We start from the raw sequence: 19,164 nt of genomic DNA, 5'->3' as shown, positions 1-19,164 counted from the left end.
GCATAAAAGCAAGCATGGCTTACAGGTAGTGTAGCTGGCAAGGATAAGCAATTTTGCCTTGGAGAAACATGGTAAATTTGAAGATTGATATCAATCAACTTTGGGTACCCAAGGACATCTGCTTGTTCCTGACAAGTACACTTTTCTATGTGCAAAGATGTCATTTTTTGTATGAAATCTCTCTCTGTGTGTATAAGCACTTTAAGAAACATTACATATTGCTCTGCGACTGTGGCCTCCTCTCCGGAAGCTGGAGCCTCTTAAACGCTTCCTTCTACCCACTTCTTGGCATCCCATTTCGACAGATGTCAACAGAATCCCTCCAGCTGTCTACCTGATATGACCCTCCTCACTTTATCAGCTGGTTTACCTATGTGCACACCCTGGGGGGCTCCATGGGAACCACCTTCCACCTTTGTCTCCTCCTTCTCCCCTCCACCTCTTTTTCTCCCTTCCCCCTTTCTTTTCATCCCCTTTTTTTGCCTTTTACTGACTTTCCGTCAGCTTGGCGCAACCTGTTCTGCTATGGTTTCTTCCTAAGGCACTTTTGCGTTCCTACCCTTTCCCCTCTCTAGCTTGGGCCATCACCAAAGGTGATATAGATGACTTTTGGGCCAACAGTTGTTGCCTTTATTAGTGCTGGTCAAGTGGATTCATGTGAGAAGACACTTGTACCTAACTGTACTCTGCTAAATGCTGGGCGACCTCGCCTCCTTACATCCCCTGCCCTCTCCCCCTTTCTCCTTCTGTACCAATGGACCATTTGAAAATTGGAAAAATCTTTTCTTCTTTTAATAAAAAATGTTTTGAAATACAAAAAAGAAACTCTACATAGGAAAATTCTGGGTCACAGATGACTCTGTCACTAGTGGTCAAAGTAGTTTGTCGTCAGTGGCTTTAAAGCAGATCCAGTGGTTTTATTTATCTCCCATAGAACCTCATTTTCTCTATCAAACATCTGCAGAAAAAAAAATATATAAATGAAGGTTTACATAATGTATCTTTTTAAATCATACATTTTTTATTTCAATTCATTAAAATACTTACAAATTAATAATAATAAAAAAAAAACTTATGCAGATTCCTCTATTACAGTCAGTATCAACAACCCCAGAGTCACAACCAAAAATCATACATGGATATTACATATACTTTTGAATATTTCTTAATTAGAAGAAAGCTGTTCTGGGTTCTCATGAACAAGCAAAATAAGAACCCAGAACAACTTTACACCCTCCGATTTAGAAATTTTCAAAAACATATGTAATAGCCATGTATGATTTTATGCTGTGGGTGAGGTAATACTCACTGTTATTACAGGAATCTGCATTTTTTTTAACATTTGTATCATTTATATATTATTTATTGAATCATAATAAAAGATGTATGTTTTATATGTCTTGTAACTTAAAAGGGATGTTGGTACCCCCATAGGGGTAAAATACCTTCCCAGACATCAAACTTTTTAAATGATTCATGTTTAACATACAATAAATACACTTACAAAATGCAGTACACAAAATGTTCTCTTGGAAATTACATGGAGAAGCCAACAGAGACTTTAGCGTTATTGCACAAACCAGCAAACTGGGGATATTTCGAATGGTTTAGGAGGTGCAGAAATAAACAGGAAATATGGTTCAACTTGAGCTACAACAAAGTGCATATTATGGTATAAAAATGTGTTTATTTTTGTGCTGTAAATTCCACAATATATAATTGTCACGCTTTGCCATCATTTTTCTGTAAATGCACCAACCTGCCTCCAGTCTTCTAGCCTGTCATGAGTGTAGCCAAGCAGATGGCAAAGACCATGTACCGCCATTACCTGACAGAGAGAACACCCAAGAAGTGTAAGTCTTACATTATTTTTAAGGATTCAAAATTATATTTAATAAGCAAGTTATAGCATTTATATCTCGAATACAAAATAACCTTCCTAACATCTTCTCACATTAATCAGGAGACGCCTCTTTTACAGCAGCTCTTATGTAGCACTGTACACTAATGCAGTATATATGCAGGGTAACAACTTCTAATGACAAAACAATGGAGGTATGAAAATTACTGCAGAATGAAAAGGAAGTGTGGTCACCAAAACACAAATATTAAAATTTACAGGTTGGCTAAACGCAATAAAGAACATTGTAGTGTGAAGCAACGCACATGTAATGGTTAGGTGGGTTGGGGTGCCTTTAAGAAATGTCATGCCAGCATAGCAAACAGTGTCACATTCGATCTTGTGCAATGTGTATATGTGAACAGGCTTAACGTTTTTGTTGTGATCTTTGAGAATGAGTAACTTCATAGTACAAGCAGCTAGGAAGGCTGCTCTTTGATGGCTTGTTTTTAGGCTCTTTTACAGCTTGTTAAGAATATGTAAATACTTTGAGTTACATAGTATGGGGGCAGGTATACTTTAAAGCTGAACTCCAGTCAAATTGATCAATTTTGTTTCTATTTATGGACCCAGAGTCTGTTCCTGGAGACTGGAGGACAGTCAGAACATACATGCATATTTGACCAACCTGGTAGGTCTATGTGTGGCCTTTGCTCTAACCAGTAGTAATGCTGTAGTAATACCTTTAGAATGATGGAGTATGTGGAAGTGACTGTATACAGTCCACTTTGAGTAAGAACGAATGTGTTTGAATCTACATCTTTTACATATCAAATAATGCTGACTTATGAAAACTCAGGACATATAGGTAACTCACCGTTAAGATGCTCTTAAAATCCTCTTGCGTTTCTTGACATTGTCGATACATAAACTCAACACCAAGGTAGATGTCACCCAGATTATATTCATCTTGAAATGATGGCTCAGGTAGAAATCCAGGATGGACATTCTACAAGTGTACAAACACAAAATACATATGTAAAAAAATTATATTAGGATAAAATTGCTGTCCTTCTAGAAGTGTTTATCTTTGTACCTCGTGAAATGGGAATGACAGGACATCTGTTGCTGTGTCCTTTTTTCTATATCTTTTATTCAGTTGTCTAATCCTGGCATCATTTATACATATCACTCCCATATCAAAATGCCCCACTCTAAGGCAGCTTCTAGCAATCTCTAGATTCTTCCGCAAAGGAGCTCTGCGAACATGGACCACGCGCTGCAGGTTCCGTATGAGCAGAGACATCATTCTGTAAAAAACAATAAAAACTTTATTGTAAAAATAAAAAGTCACACTACATGGCTATGCAACGCAGAGTAAAAGGTCAGGAATCTTGACTGCTATGGACAACAACGTCTTCTTGGCATCTTGAAAGCGATGACCTAAATTGCATGTTTGCCTTGTGACCAATTACTTCCTCTCCAGTAGGTGTCTAATCAGACCCATAGAAAAGTTGTTAAAACCAGATGTAATTGTGACACAGGCTGCAGTTTTCAAAACGCTTTCAGGCACAGGAACACGGAGGGCATTGTAGCTTGCACATTACATCTGGGGCACATCATGCCCCATCACTCCTACAATCTCATGTTGCTTGGCTCGCCTAAAGTTTTCCTTTAGTTTAATAATGGGCCCGATGGCCTAAGGATAATCATGTATAAACAAGTGTGTGTATTACATAAACACAGAATGCATGTTTTTCAACCAATGGCTGCACTGGTAGTAAGAATCAAACAATCCTCCATCAGAACCCCCATGGAATAGGGTTCCTTTCACTGACTTTAGAGATACATATATTTACAGTTTTTTGAGCATAAACTAAAACGTCCTCCCCTAAACTTATCAGTGCAATGAAATATGACATTGTTTCAACTGCAGTTAGGATAGACAGCTTTTATCACCCCTTACCTCCTTTTTACCCCTTCTCCCTCATTTTTGCCAGCCAGCACAGGCATTCCAACTATCGGCCATATTTGAAATAAATTTCACACCAGCCTGGTCTGCTAAACGTATGTATGTTGCATGTTAACATGTAACATTTTGTCTCATGACAAAACAATGGATGTATGAAAATTCAAAAGTTGTGATCACCAAAACAACAACATTAAAATCTACTTGTTGGCTAATAGCTACAAAGTACATACTGATACTAGAGGATATTTAGAATCATGGTAATATGTTGCCATGCATTGTGGTGTGAAGCAATGCAGAGCAACACTTTGTCATTTTGCCAATTTCCTGTGAGCCCAGCCTTTTGTCTACATGTTCCCTTCATAGCGGGCATGACATCATGCAGAAGGGGCTCACGTACTGCCGGATTGTGCAATGTTCAGTTCCGGAGTACTGTGAGCCCAGCCTGCATGACAATGGATCCCGTAAGGAGAATTAATGACCACAAATGAATGAAGTGCCTATGATGTCATATTTTTAAGGTACTGCGAGGCGGAAAGTGCTTTGGGGGATGTGGGTGAGGCAGTGACTAAATTGGTGAAGCCCCCTATATCAAAAGATTTAAGCACCACTGGAAGTTGAGAAAACGCATGCACATCTAAGTGCATGCCGGGGATGCCTTGTTCTATGTAACCAGCGGACATTTGCTAGGGTACAGCTATGTCATTAGGCAGGGCACTGATCCTGATATATTGGCACTGATCCTGTTGTCTTGTTTTCAAGCTGCGCTGGACGTTTTTTTCCAGCAGATGGCGTGAACGAGTCCTTATTCAGGAGACTCGGCATGTCTGTAACAATTTCTGGGGTTTCACTTTAACAGGATATAGAACTGATCGTTTCACATATCTCACTTTACAAATCTGCTTTAGCACATATTTCACTGGATGCATATCTGAACTAAATATTGCTCTTCTGTATGCAGCTTATCATTTTAATGGTTTACACTTAACTGTACAATCAAGTCGCTTCACTCCCTCAGGGCTCCTCTTCCAGGACTGTGGGCTGCAGGAGGTCCTCCATCATCTGCCATTAGGAGGCAGGAACGTTCTGCAAGTGGAACCTTTGTTGTAGCTTAGTGGCTGGGGGAACAAGTTATTTAGATGGACAGGAAGTGATTTTGATGAAACACGGGGGAGCTTGTATAGTCAAAAAAGCTGAGTACTAGGAAAAGTATAGGGAAAGAGGTGCATTTTAGCAAGCAGAATACAGGCATTACAATATAAGGAAGACATTACAATCACAATACAATTCAAGACAAGATGGTAAGGAGGGCCCTGCCCGTGAGGTCTAGTGATGAGCCGAACAGGTCCGAGTTCGGTTCGATTCGAACTTTAGAACATCCAAAAAGTTTGAATTTGAACTTAAGGCAAGTCAATGGGGGTAGAACTTTCAAAAACAATTGTGCCCTTTAAGAGGACTTATATGCAACTTATTGGCCATAAACTGTGTATGAGGATCCGGGTACTGCCCCGGGGGACAGGAATCAATGAAAAAATAACTTTTTAAAAATACCGTTTTAAAGGAGCAGTGGTTTTAACATCACTTAAAGGGTGACAATAAAAATGAAAAAGTCCTTTAAATATCGTGCCTGGGAGGGTCCACTTACCCTGCCTGTAAAGTGGCGGATCTGTACAATGTATAGAACCTGCTGCAGCAAAACTGACATTTCTAAAGAATAAAAAATTAGATTTTTTTTTTTAAGTGTGAAGTTCCCCCCTCCCAAACACTACCAGACTCTTTAGGTCTGGTTGTAATATTAGGAGGGACCCCATTAAAAAAAGAAAGCATGGGGTTCCCCCCAAAAGTCATACCAGACCCTTAAGGTCTGGTAGGAATATTTAGGAGGGACGTTGTGTAAAAAAACACAACAAAAGTGTGTGGGGTTCCCACTTAAAGTCATACCAGGCCCTTCAGGTCTGGTAGGAATTTGAAGGAGGAACCCCACCCCAAAAAATGTGGGGGGGGGGAAACGTGGGGTCCCCCTAAAATTCCATAGCAGACCCTTGATCCGAGCATAGGCCTGTCATACCAGGCCACATGCCCTTGGCACTGGGAGGGTGCTTTCCCAGGATCGCCCCTGGAAAAGCACCTTGTCGCCGTGCCGATGGGGACAAGGGCCTCTTCCCCACAATCTCTGGGGCGTTGGTTGTGGGGGTGTGGGCAGGGGGCTTATTCACATCAGCATTTAATAAAGGGGCACCCAGATGCGGCCCCTCGTGAATTGAAAAAAAACCCACAAAGGATTTTGACAAGTACTTTCTTTTTGATCCCCCCCCCCTAAAAAAAAGACTACACGACGACCCACCGCCCCAACGACTCGACAAAATAAAACAATAAAAAATAACACACAAATAATGGCATTTTGACATGCCAGCAAAAGATAAACAATTGGGCGGAGCTAGCAATGAAAGCTAGCTCCTCCCAACTGTACAGTTTCACATCATCTGACAGGTGCACCATGATTGGGCAAAGTCATCATGACTTTGTCCAAACTTATAACATGGGTGCAAAAAATGAAAAAAGGGCCTCAGTCATGAAGGGGTTAAGGTGCCCATACACCTGCTGATTATCATAATAGCGGGTGATCCCGCGATCGTACGATAATTGGCAGGTGTATGGAAGGCGTGCGACCGTTTCTACTGTAAGGTTGCACGTCTTTTGTCTTCCGAGCACGCTCGAAAACCCGCCGAACATCGTACGAATTTTGGCAGGTTAGTGGCGTGCTCGGAAGACAAATTCCGAACGGGCCGGTGTGCACAAGCGCACACTTCCCGCTCAGCATTGCAGTCATCGGAAACCCTCCCCTCAGGGGGGCGCGGCTTGTGATGATCGCAAATACAATCTGCCTGTCCAAGATGGGCAGATCGTATGAGATTTTAATTACCTTACAACCATCACACAACGAAAGTCGTGCGATGGTTGTAAGGTGTATGGGCACCTTTAAGCTGGCCATACACCTTACAACCTTCGCAAGACTTTTGTCTTGCGATGGTTGTAAGCTAATTAAAAGCTTGTACGATCTGCCCATCTTGGACAGGCAGATCATACTTGCGATCATTGAAAGCCCGCCCCGCTGAGGGGCGGGCTTCCGATGACTCCAATGCCGCACGGGCAGTGTGTGCTTGCGAACACCGGTAGGGTCGCACGCTTTACATACACCTGCCAATTATCGTACTATCGTGGGATTTCCCTCGATTATCGTACGATAATCAGCATGTGTGTATGGGCACCTTTACAGAGTACTAAGCTCTGATTGGGCAAAGTCTTGGCGCATTGCCTTGTGGGGCGCTCAGCGGTCGAACGGACCACCGAGCGCCGTTATAGTTCGTGTGTTCGCCGAACGCACGAACTAGCAATGTTCAAGCCCAACTCTAGTGAGAGCTTACAATCTAAAAGCGAGGGGCAGGTGATATATGAGGAGGTACATATTCAAAGTTTTACAGCTTGCGACAAAACTCTCAGGTGTGAACAAGGGGCCGTTGAAATGAATGGGATTTATTTTTTTTGTTGCGCTTAGCTTTGAGCGTCAAAACGCCTAGGTGTGAACAGAGACTAACTGTAGTGTCCTCCTTATATTATACGGTGCTGCACTAATTCATCAACACCGGAGCAAACTAAATCTGTCACAGTTGCCCAGAGCAACTAATCAGTTTCTATTTTTCATTTTCAAAGCTTCATTGAACAAACTGAAGAGAGAAGCTGATTGGTTGCTTTGAGTAACTTAAGTTGCAGATCCCCAGCTGATGTTCTCGAGCATGCAAATAACAGCTAGAGCTCTACAGGCTGAGAAACCCTGATCGATCAATGTGATAAGGAGCACTCAGTGGTCATACACAATACACACATACAGCTCTCCTCATTGGCACACAGCTCTCAGCCCCGCCCCTCTGTCACTGGCACAGTGTTGCTCTGATTGGCTTCCACTTGCTCTGCTCATATCAGCATACCATGATGCAGGATCAGACGGCATGCTGCATTCTGGGAGATGTTGTCTTTACTGCAACATGTAGCCTTAATACCTGTGCTCTACAAACTACAGCTCCTAGCAGTCTATGCGCTCAGGCAATCCCACTTGATTTAAGTGCTGCACGAGTGACCAGAGCAAAACAGCACAGCTATGAGTGAGGGGACGTAAGTATTGTAGCATTGTGTCTATGTGATAATGTTTATGTCTTGAATGAACGTATTGGTGCACAGCAACTGCACTTCTAATGATAACATGCAGAGTTCTTACAGTTACGCAGCTTCTTTCTTTCATTAAAATACTAATATCAACGTATTCAAAAAATGGCATGCAACATGAAAGGCTAAGAAAAATAAATGTGTACATATAGATTTACTGGAATCAAATAAAACTTAAATGGTTTGCTCATTGACTCTTATGTGTTGTTGTTATTATTATTATTTATTATAATAATAATAATACAGCAGCTATAATGGGGTTACTACAAATGTCCGGGTAACACATTCCAAAAACCTAACCGTAGAGGAATATTTGTTCTCATTTTTCTTTTAAAATATTGTATCGTATTGTATTCGCGGGGTACCTAAAAGTCTGTTTTTCTAAAACAAAATCTTATGTTCTACAGCATCAACATACATGTTGCCATAGCAACAAAAATAATAATAATTACTCAAGCTGTGATCTTATAGTAAATCTGTCTTACAAGATATATTATTGATCCTGTTTAATGGTGCTGCAGTGTTTTAACATTTCTCCCAAAATAAAATAAACGTATGAATTACTTATATTATTTATATGATAGAAATTTATTTAAAACTTGTATAGAATCATGAGACAGCAAAATGCTGGAATCACCTGTAGCCTACTACACAACAGACACCTTTGTCACCCGCTTATCAGGAGAAATGATAGCCATCACACAAGGTTTACTCTGATACATCTGCATTCAACGTCAGACACTAGTGGATTATCAGCCCGAGGATTCCGAAGCTGAGAGCCAGTGTGAATAGTAGCTGGATGGTGTTTTATATCCTACATTGAAGTACCCCCAACAATAAACCCTTCACTACCTGAACACTCAAAAGAAACCTGTCAGAAGACAAACACTGAGGGTGCTATTGTTGAGCTTTGCTTCTGAAGATTCGATTTTTTGTCTGTCATGCTTATTTTATGGCTTCATTATTTTTAAGAAGAACTCCGGGCAAATAAAAAACAGGTGCAGGGGTAGACCCTCTGCAAGGGTTAAGTGCTCGCTTTGTCGGGGAGGGGGGGCTCAAATAAAGTTGTTTTACTTACCTGCTGTCAGTGCTCACCCCTCTCCCCCTTCACTCCAGCCATGAAATGTCCCTTGGTGTCCTCACGTCTTATCCAGGTCAATGGACCTGCATAAGACATGATGACCATGTCAGTGGTCCTTAGGCTGAGCCCAGGGGAAAAGAGGCTATGAGGACTGGTCTAGCAGCCCCGATGAAGCCAGGATCGGGTAAATAATTCTGCTTTATTCCAGCCCCTAGACCAAAATGAGCACTTAACCCTTGCAGTGCAGGTGTAGCCTCACAGCAAGGACAAGTTTTTTTCAGCCTTAGGGGCCTAGTCACACTTTTGCATTGCAGCAATGTGTGGCAATTCTGGTTACTCGCGCTGATTCAATGCAGTGGCATTGATTGTGACTGGTCTCCCAATACACACCTTTTTTGCTGCGTTCTTGTGCATTAGGCAGCTTATTCAAATGAATAGGCTTACTTAACCCAATGCATGTTTTCAGAAGTAGGTCAGCGATGATAGCCTCCATATTGCTCTTGTTTATTTTAACACTTATCCCCTCTCTGACACTGCAACTCACAGTGGGAAGGTTTCAGGCAGTGTTGTCAATCTAGAAAGCCGTGGGCAGGACTGGGTGTTATTGACAGGCTCCAGTGGTAATACTGATAGCCACGCCCCCTGCAACATCTTCTTATTCCACTCTAGTGCAAGCAGACACAGCCTATATGAGATTGGCAACTCTGCCCTTCATTCCAGAGCAATGCTGCATTGTTGTCACACCATCACAGGAAGCTGCATTAGGTGAATCTTACTGGCAGGATCAATAGGTATTTGTGAGAGTTTTCAGAAGAATTACAGGAGGCTGTACGTACAGATGCGCTTATAATAAAGTGTTGCAGCACATACTTTTTAATGTAAGGTCGCAGTTCTATGTTAACAAAAACAGAAATTCTGCCTGATGTTTTTTAGTAACACAGACATTTCCTTTTCAGGTACTTTTTGAACAGTAATGCCTATTACATAATTAGTTTCTTCTGCTTTTTATCTTTCCATCAGGTGCCTGCGGAGAAGGGGGGGCCCTTATAAGACTGACCCAGCAACAGATCTCACACGCTGGCGCCTCACTTGCAAAGAGGGCAGGCAAACCTGGCGCTATGTGGAGGAAGAAGAAGACAGACCACAGAGTGTGCTGGAGGCACATTCTCTAGGACTGACTACGGTAAATAAGAAGTCACGCTCAACCATATAACTGAACACAATAAAGCATACATCATGTTAATCAGATGTAGTTGCTCTCCTGGACTTCAGAAAATGCAGGTACCATAGTGCCACTATTTAAAACATGCTAGTTATGAAAAAATATATAGGCTGCCATTTCGTTCCTTTTTTTGAAAATACTAGGTGCCTGGCTGCCATGCTGGAACTCTGGCTTCAATGATTTCTGAATCACTGGTTTCCGACCCTGCATGCCTGTTATGGGTCTTTGACTGGGAAGAACTGAAGCCAGAGACCGCCAGGGAACTAGCATTTTCAGATTGAGAACATTGAATGGTGTTCAAGTTCCATATAATAACTCTTTAACACAAACAAGCACATGATTAGAGGTTCTGTACATTATTGGGTGTATTTATTTACAATTCGCAGAGTAATTTGCCCTGTGAAATCGACGGTACATGCGTCTGTACAAATGGAGGCAAAAAATGAATGTTATTAGCATATTTCATTTCCAGACTGAATGCAATTTCAGGAAAATGCCACATTATGGCCACTAGAGGGATCATCGGAAATAAATACTTCTTTCTTATGCTCCTCAGCTTCAAGGAGAATTATGGGGAGAGTGAAATACACTATATATAATACAATAAATAAAGATAATACAATAATTAGAGCCGACGTGACACAGAAGCTGTCACACATCGGCCATATTGATGGGGAACTGAGCGATCATATACGGCTGATCGCTCATTTCCTGTTCTTCTCCCTGCAGCGAGCAGTGACTGTCAGTCACCATTTCCCGCAGGGATTCCCCCCTCCTCGCTCGCTGACTGATGGGATGGAAAGGGGAGGGGGCGGGCACAGCTGGCGCTGTCTCTAAAGAGGCAGAGCCAGTTGTCAATCAGGTGGCGCGGTGGATCCCTAAAATATTGATCGCTATATGCTGAGTTCTGTGTCATAGGAGGACAGGATACATATCCTCCTGTGATCTTAAAGAGAACTATGGCCAAAAAAATGTTGGCCCATAGTTCTCTTTTCAGCTAGGGGTCATAATGTGGTATTTTCCTGACATTGCGTTCAATCCCCTACTGAGAATGTTATATATGTGGCAATTACACCAACCGTCTGGCTTCAGTACTATCTTAGTTACACACCTGAAATAAGTACACAGATCAGTAAACTAACAGTCAAGTCCGATGTCCTTATCTGTATGCTTTTACTGTTGAATCAAACGGGTCAACATGACAGCCAGGCAGTTAGCATTTGCAGAATGAGAATTCGGCAATGGCTGCCTCTATGTTTCCCACAGGAAAGGTTTTCTTTAAGTGTCAAACACTCTTTCTGTGTGCTTTTTTGGCCGCTGTGTGTAAAAGGTAAGTAACATTGAACTTATTTTTTTACACAGAGTGAGCTTCTAAATGAATTTCCAAAGGCTCTTACAGCCCAGGACGGAGCTGAAAATGGAATGACATTTTATTCTGCTTTACAAGCTGAAGATGGACATTGGGCTGGTGACTATGGAGGACCACTTTTCTTAATGCCAGGTAACGGTTGTCAGCATTTTTTTTTAACTTGAGCTCAATCTGCCTTTGATGTTTTGAATGTAAAGTAAATATATGTTGCTTTCTCAGGTCTCCTGATTGCATGTCATGTGACCCAAACTTCACTTCCCGAGGCTACAAAGAAGGAGATGGTGCGCTATCTGCGCTCTGTGCAGCTTCCAGATGGTGGATGGGGCCTGTAAGTTTACACCTTACACATTATTACGGGATTAAGGATTTCCCGTTCACAGCATACCTTTCAGAATGTGTTTTCTCTGGACTGTAGACATGGCAGGAGGTAAACATATAAGGTATATGTTTACAGTGCCACAGGTTGTTGGGAAATTATGCTATCAGTTATGTGTAGTGTGCTTTTATTAAAAATAATGGTTAGTTTAAAGGGAACCAGTCAGAATAGAAACAAAGGCAACTGTTTTTTCTCTCTTATTCCTAAAGATGTATATGCTGATGCTTTTATCCTCATCCTTGATTTACTGTATAGTGAGCAACTGACTTAGCACAAATATGGAACTTGTGAATTTGTGAATTACATACATGTATATGTTCTAGGTTAGTAAATCACTAAGTAATGAAGACAGGATGAGGACAATGACCACAAATCTCATACCTTTAAAAGCTGTGGTAACTTCTGTCCTGGCAGATTCTCTTTACAATATTATATCATTCATAAAATTATTATGTATGTAAATATATCATCAACAGGGATGCACCGATACTGGTGCCGGTGCTGATGCAGAGTATTGGGCGAGTACTCATACTAGCCCGAATGCTCCGATGCCTAGGTTGATACCTGAGCTTCCGGTATCAAGAAGCCGGGCAGCGAGTCACTTGATGACGAGGGAGCAAGGAGCTGGCTTGCCAGCGTGTACTGACTCGCCGCCTAGTTTCCTGATTGGTCGGGAAGCTGGACAATCAGGAAACTGGATGGCAAATCATTACCAACCCCCCGGCTTTCTGATTGGCCAGAAAGCCGGCTTCATGCTCCCTTGTCACCTGGTGACGAAGGAGCATGGAGCTGGCTTCCCAGCTAATCAGGAAGCCGGGCAACGAGTCATTACACGGCGCCCGGCTTCCTGATTTGCCAGAAAGCCGGCTCCATGCTTCCTTGTCACCGGTTGACGAGGGAACATGGAGACGATTTCCCAGCTAATCGAGAAGCCAGGTGGCGAATCATTACACGCCGCATGGCTTCCCTAATGGGACATTCGGTATCAACGAGTCCCGAAAAAAACATATCAGTACTCGATACCGAAAAACTGGTATTGGTGCATGCCTAATTATCAATATAAAAAACATCTGGAATGTGTGTTTGTGTGTGTGTGTGTGTGTGTGTGTGTGTTTTTATATGCTGCCCTCTCCTTTTGAAAATTGTTGCCTGGTTACATTGTTGCTCTAGTAGTTGTAGTGTTTTATAGGTTCCAATCTGGTAGTATGCAGATTAGGAGTTCTGAATTTATTGAAAGGTTGCCAACACCACACCACTACCTTGCAATAAGAAGCAGCATTGCCAGCCTGCTGTGTGCACTTCTTCAGTTGGACGTTGGGTTACCTATCAGGAATATCGCATAGGTAGCCCATCAGACAACTGAAGAAGCTCCTATGGCAGGATGACAAAGCTGCTGCTAATTTGGCAATGGCTTAGAATTATCAGTCTGAAAAAGGAAGTGCTATTACTGGGTTTACACACTTTAAAGATGGCTAAAGGTATTTAAATGTTTTTGATTAGAACAATTATATATTGTGTGTCACTGGAGTTCTAAAAAACTTTTCATTCTGGCTGAGGATCTCTAGTAATAAAATATTTTTAATTCAGACATGTTGAAGATAAGAGCACTGTCTTTGGCACGGCTCTTAGTTATACCTCCCTACGCCTGCTGGGAGTATCACAGGATGACCCAGATCTGACCCGGGCCAGGAACAATCTTCACAGTAAAGGTAACTTATATATAGAAAAAATTTCTTCTTCCACTCTCAGGCTTGGCTTAAGCTACATACACAATCCCCTAAAAAATATTTTACAGCTTACAACATTTTTCAAGTTCTTTTGATCTTCCAAAGAGAGGTCTCATTCAGCTTCCAGCTCCATGCAGCAATACAGAGGTTTCTTGCAGCCTCATTCTTAGTGGAGCTTGGTAATGGTGCACAAAATACAATAAATGTACAGGTCATAGACAGTGGGAGGCGAAGGTGAAGGGGTTAATGTACAGGTCACATACAGTGGGAAGATGGAGATGAAGGGGTTAATGTATAAATGTGCAAGATAAGTGAGGTTAATATACAGGTCAGAGCATAGATAGAATGGATCTAATATAATCAGGAGAAGAGCGGTGTTAAAAAGGTTAAAAATATTTGAAACTTTATTTATTTTTTATGCTGCTACTGCAGCTTTTTTTCACTTGTAAGTAATAAATAGATAACTCATCCATTCCTTACTCACTTTACTCTCCCCTGTCTCTCATATTATGGAAAGGGGATGGCTTGGCAATGTAAATATTGACATGTGATTGCTATGATAACCAATCACCGAGATCACAGGACACAGAGCTGGTCCAATCTGCTCTGTGTCTGAAGCTGCTGTTCTCCGCTGCCTAATGACAGTGGGAGCAGCAGCGGCCGCATGCACACACGCATTCAAGGGAGGGCATACAGGTACGTCCTCCTGGACCAATGCGCCAGTAGATCGGCCGCTTTAATATAGTGGCCAGTAGTTAAAGCCCATCGCCGGGCACAAATTGATTGACTATGCATAGTGCGCTTGCTCTTTCAGCATTGGGCCATAGACTAAGCCTTAGCAGAAGCGGCCGCTGTCAGCCCTAGAGGACATGCACCTGCAGGCACATGAACAGGAAGCTGCTGGGAGGAAGAGAGCTGTACACGGCATGTGGATTTCAAGGAACAAAAATATCATTCTAAATTATTGGAGGTAAAAAAACAAGGTTACTATTTAACTGATAATAAACCCTAAGCAAGAAGTTTTTTGCTACAACTTTAATATGCTTTAATACTGCAGAGCATATTTAAATAGAATAGGGGATACTGTTCCAAGAGACTTTAAAATGTCAACGCAGGTCTGACAGTGTGATGATGGATTTAATTTGTTTATATGCAACACAATTTAGAATTTTTAGAGTGTGAAGATATTAAATGAAAAATATCACTAAAAGCCCCAAATATTGTTGTACCCTTCCCATCTGATATCTTCTTCCTCCTGTCACAGGTGGTGCCATTGGGATTCCATCCTGGGGAAAATTCTGGCTGGCTGTACTTAATGTGTACAGCTGGGAGGGGATGAACACGTTGTTTCCAGAGATGTGGTGAGTTATTTCTGTTCTATTGCATGTTATGGTGTTTATATCGTTCATCATTTGCCTTTGTATTATCATTATAAAATATATACTACCACAAGGTAAGAGCATGCGTCTGCTAAAACCAGCAGATCATTCTGCATTGTCTTCTAAAAAAAGACATTTTGGGATCACTCCACATTTTACAAGTCCAGTATCCCTTTTTTTTTATTTTTTATTTATTTAAGCCCTAATAACCTTTAATCTACTCCTTAATACCATATTAAAGGAGAACTATGGGGTCAGGGCTTTTCCCCATAGTTCTCCTTAGGGTAAAGGGAGGACACAAACAAGCGTCCTCCCGCTATAGCTCGCGGTATGCTGAGACGCCGCAGTCGGAGCGGATCCCGACATCGATGTCGAGATCCGCCCAGCTGCGTGAGTGACAGCTGGCTCTGCCTATCTAGAGGCAGAGCCAGCTGTACCCGCCCCCTCCCCCGTCCGTTCCGCCAGTCAGCGCTGGCAGATCGGAGAGGGGAATCCAGCCCCTCCCCTGTCACGGCAGAGAGCCGTGACAGGATCGAGAGGTGAGCAAACCCGGTATGTGTTCGCTCACCTCCCGATCTACTGAGCCGACCTGTGACAGTCTCATTGTCACAGGTCGGCTAGAACTATGAGGTGAGTGAAAAGCACTCACCTCATAGTTCTCCTTTAATCCCTAAATGTTTTTATTTACCTTAGCAGCACTACTGGTTGTAAAACCTGACTGATCACAGTTAAAATATCAATTCTAAGAACGGCTGCTCGGCACTGTATATTTTTTACTTTAATTGAATCACATTTTCTTGTTTAGCTCCTTTTCCTTACATCAATAAAATGTGTTTTTCAGGCTTTTTCCGCAGTGGTTCCCTGCTCACCCCAGCACCCTGTGGTGTCACTGCAGGCAGGTTTACCTACCCATGAGTTATTGTTATGCCACAAGGCTAAGTGCCCGTGAGGATGACCTGATTCGCAACTTGAGACAAGTGAGTAGAAGACCAAGAATTTTAATTTTTCTTTCTACCAACAAGTTATTTACAAATGTTGTTTTCCTTTAGGAACTCTATGTGCAGGATTACAACAGTATTAATTGGCCATCACAGAGAAATAATGTTGCCCCTTGTGACCTGTACACCCCCCACAGTACACTGCTGAATTTCGCTTATGGTAAGAGGCCTACCTATAAATATTGTGTCTTATGGTGCCAACATATGCTACAGTTTGTATTACCTTTTAAGTTATTTGATTTGTTATCCAGCATGTCAGGCAATGTCTGACAGCAAGTGAGGGGAAACCTTTCTAGCAGTATAAACCCATTAAGGGTTATAATAATACATCCCCATTCTGTCCAAAACTAAACAAGTATGATGTGAAATACACTTTAATGATTTTGTGCTCAAGATTAGAACACTTTTTACTCAAAATCTCAGGCAGTATGATAGTGTTTAAATTATAATAACCTATACAAACTAAAGAGATTTTTAGGTTATTTTGGTCATGTCAGGGAAAGAGAATTCCTAATTGACTGTTATGGGTTACTGCACTTTTTCTCCTTCAGTGTTGTACCTGAAAGTTGTCTGTCAATCTATATTCATTTGTATGTTTTTAATTTTTTGCAGTCTTGCTGAATATATATGAATCGTACCACATTCCTGCCCTCCGTCGCCGTGCAGTACATGAACTGTATGACCACGTTACAGCAGATGACCGCTTCACCAAATGTATCAGCATTGGTCCGGTAAGAATTTAGTTTATGCACTAATTGCACATGTATGAGCAGATTTAGTAGAAGAAGTCAATACTTATGATACTGTACATAAATGACTAGATTTAATGAATGAAATTAATACTGATGATGATAATGTAGTTATGAGACTGGCCTTTATGTTTCACAGATCTCAAAGGTGATTAATATGCTGGTTCGCTGGCATGTGGATGGATTGGAGTCACCTGCATTCAAGGAGCATGTAGACCGCATACCAGATTATCTTTGGTGAGAATATAGCTTCAGCTAATGGAGTAAAATGCTTGTAGTTGGCAACATGCAAAATGAAATGGAGCCATTTCATGCTAATAATTATTTAAAGGAGAATTATGAGGTGAGTGATTTTCACTCAGCCTCATAATCTGAGTCGACCTGTGACAATGAAACTGTCATAGGTCGGCTCAGTAGATCGGGAAGTGAGCGAACACATACAGGCGCTCGCTCACTTCTCGATCCTGTTCCGGCAGAGAGCTGTGACAGGCGAGGGACTGGATTCCCCCCTCCCCTGTCCGATCCTCCAGCGCTGACTGGCGGAACGGATGGGGGAGGGCCGGGTACAGCTGGCTCTGCCTCTAGATAGGCAGAGCCAGCTGTCACTCACGCAGCTGGGCGGATCCAGACATAATTGTCGGGATCCGTTCCGGTTGCGGCGTCTCAGTATACCGTGAGCATTACAAATGCCTCTTGATCACAATCTGTAGTCTGTGGTAACCTTATGCTGGCCTTGATTAGCTCTGAGTAATGTTTTATCTATTTGTTGCTGCTTTTCTTAAAGTATTTCCTTATTACAGGTTGGGTCTGGATGGGATGAAGATGCAGGTAAGTACTGTTTTGTATGCTTATGTAATTTTTTTAAATATTTGTGTAGAACACTTTGAAGGTCACATGTCCAAAATGTTTATCTGTAGCCAGCAATCAGATTCTGCTGTTCATACAGACTATTTCCTTCAGTCTTGGGCTTTTCTGGCAGTGCAGTGAGCATAATAGAGTACCTAATAGAAGACAGTCTCATTAAGTTAGTTTTTTAAATCTTCTAGGGGACCTAGTGCACATCACACTTGTTCCTTTTTAAATCTGTCAAGTGGTTTATAAATAAAACCACATTTATTTTCTGTCAGTTCTGGCTGTAGCTCCTTCCCAGGCTGAAGCTCAAATTATGGGCATTCCTAGAGAGGAATAACAGCCAGCACTGATGCCCCGCCTCCTCTCCATTTTGCAGTTCCCCATCTATTATTTTAGCCTTGTTCCTCCCCTACTCTCCTATCAATGTTTTTATGTGTTTTACTTATAAAACACAGACTGAGCCTTAAACCAGCCACCTGCTGTTTCAGAGGCGAGAATACAGCTGTAAGTGTTGGCTTGCCTCATTGTGAATGGGGTGCCGTCATTTACAAAAACACAAGTACACAACAAAACAAGCCAGATACTACACTAGTCTGCCTTGGATCATTTCCCTTTGCTTGGGGGCAATTTGTTTAAAATTGAAGGTGTAGAAGTACTATGTACATGTATGATTAGCAATTCAGCATGTAAGTGTAGTGAAGAAGCATGAAATAAAATCTCATGGTTTTGGTCTTCAACAGAGTCTCTTTAACTTTTTATGCTTTTTGTTTTTGTTTTCCCAGGGAACAAATGGTTCTCAGCTGTGGGACACAGCATTTGCTGTACAGGCTTTCCTGGAGGTATAAAAGCTGTAGTGATTCTTGCCTTATTAAGTTATTTTGTTTTAAAGAGAGTTGGTAAGTGACAGAACATCTGTCAGGGTTTTATTGCTTTGTGTCCCCACTCGAAAAATTAGATACTACTTCCTGTCTTGTTGCCACACCATAGCATACAGGGGTTCACCAGTACAGGAAGTAATTAGAGATCTTTGCAATGGGGACACCGATAATACCTAAATAAGCATTAACCCTTCTCCAAGCTAATAAAAAGATGATTTTATTACTGTATGTGTTTTCTTCGGAGAGACACATGAGGTATTTACAGAGGGACAGAAAGTCAGGATCAAATGCCCGTAACAGGGTCACATTAATGACAAACCTGAATTTCAAACTTTTCTCACTCTGAAGCAAAAATCAAAAAATTAGTTGAAGTGGGGCATTAACATAAAAGTTTGTTAGCGTTATAAATATATATACAGTATGTTCTACTCACTGCCCACCAAGAGGATAAAATGCATGAGTGGGATGCTATTTGGACTCTTGGCTTTTTTCCCTCCGAGTTT

General features: G+C 41.7%; 2 protein-coding genes across 3 annotated transcripts in view; one reads left to right on the top strand and one right to left on the bottom strand.

The window, feature by feature from the left end:
- Window positions 1-822: 822 nt before the first annotated feature.
- YBEY (ybeY metallopeptidase (putative)) lies at window positions 823-4,834 on the bottom strand. The gene is made up of 5 exons (XM_018564621.1): window positions 4,799-4,834; window positions 2,937-3,150; window positions 2,718-2,849; window positions 1,760-1,828; window positions 823-958 (listed from the first exon to the last, which is right to left on the bottom strand). The coding sequence occupies exons 2-5, from the start codon at window positions 3,147-3,149 to the stop codon at window positions 866-868; spliced, it is 507 nt and encodes a 168-aa protein (XP_018420123.1). The 5' UTR covers window position 3,150; window positions 4,799-4,834; the 3' UTR covers window positions 823-865.
- A 3,074-nt stretch (window positions 4,835-7,908) lies between these two features.
- Window positions 7,909-19,164, top strand: part of LSS (lanosterol synthase (2,3-oxidosqualene-lanosterol cyclase)) — a 21,532-nt gene continuing 10,276 nt past the window's right edge. Inside the window, exons 1-12 of one of the 2 annotated variants that reach the window (XM_018564613.1) lie at window positions 7,909-7,979; window positions 10,132-10,294; window positions 11,696-11,834; window positions 11,922-12,003; window positions 13,666-13,787; window positions 15,070-15,166; window positions 16,026-16,161; window positions 16,234-16,342; window positions 16,795-16,913; window positions 17,071-17,168; window positions 17,732-17,759; window positions 18,566-18,622. In XM_018564613.1, coding sequence (XP_018420115.1) covers window positions 7,966-7,979; window positions 10,132-10,294; window positions 11,696-11,834; window positions 11,922-12,003; window positions 13,666-13,787; window positions 15,070-15,166; window positions 16,026-16,161; window positions 16,234-16,342; window positions 16,795-16,913; window positions 17,071-17,168; window positions 17,732-17,759; window positions 18,566-18,622 — 1,164 coding nt within the window. In that variant the 5' untranslated portion in view covers window positions 7,909-7,965. Of the gene's footprint in view, window positions 7,980-10,131; window positions 10,295-11,695; window positions 11,835-11,921; window positions 12,031-13,665; window positions 13,788-15,069; window positions 15,167-16,025; window positions 16,162-16,233; window positions 16,343-16,794; window positions 16,914-17,070; window positions 17,169-17,731; window positions 17,760-18,565; window positions 18,623-19,164 lie in introns of both variants that reach the window. The other variant, XM_018564612.1, reaches the window with a different exon arrangement.

This window comes from Nanorana parkeri, unplaced genomic scaffold, assembly GCF_000935625.1.
Source record: "Nanorana parkeri isolate BGI_ZX_2015 unplaced genomic scaffold, ASM93562v1 scaffold765, whole genome shotgun sequence".
Classification (NCBI taxonomy): domain Eukaryota; kingdom Metazoa; phylum Chordata; class Amphibia; order Anura; family Dicroglossidae; genus Nanorana; species Nanorana parkeri.
The sequence above is the reverse complement of the archived record's forward strand: the minus strand, read 5'-3'. Positions and strand labels throughout refer to the sequence as shown.

What these genes read in the sequence shown, in the direction of transcription:
- YBEY (XM_018564621.1), bottom strand. Translation starts at nt 3,149, where the DNA reads ATGATGTCTCTGCTCATACGGAACCTGCAGCGCGTGGTCCATGTTCGC. An exon ending in ATTTTAAGAGCATCTTAACG is followed by an intron (nt 1,829 to 2,717) that starts GTGAGTTACCTA and finishes TCTCTCTGTCAG; the next exon opens with GTAATGGCGGTACATGGTCT. An exon ending in GGCTAGAAGACTGGAGGCAG is followed by an intron (nt 959 to 1,759) that starts GTTGGTGCATTT and finishes TTTTTTCTGCAG; the next exon opens with ATGTTTGATAGAGAAAATGA.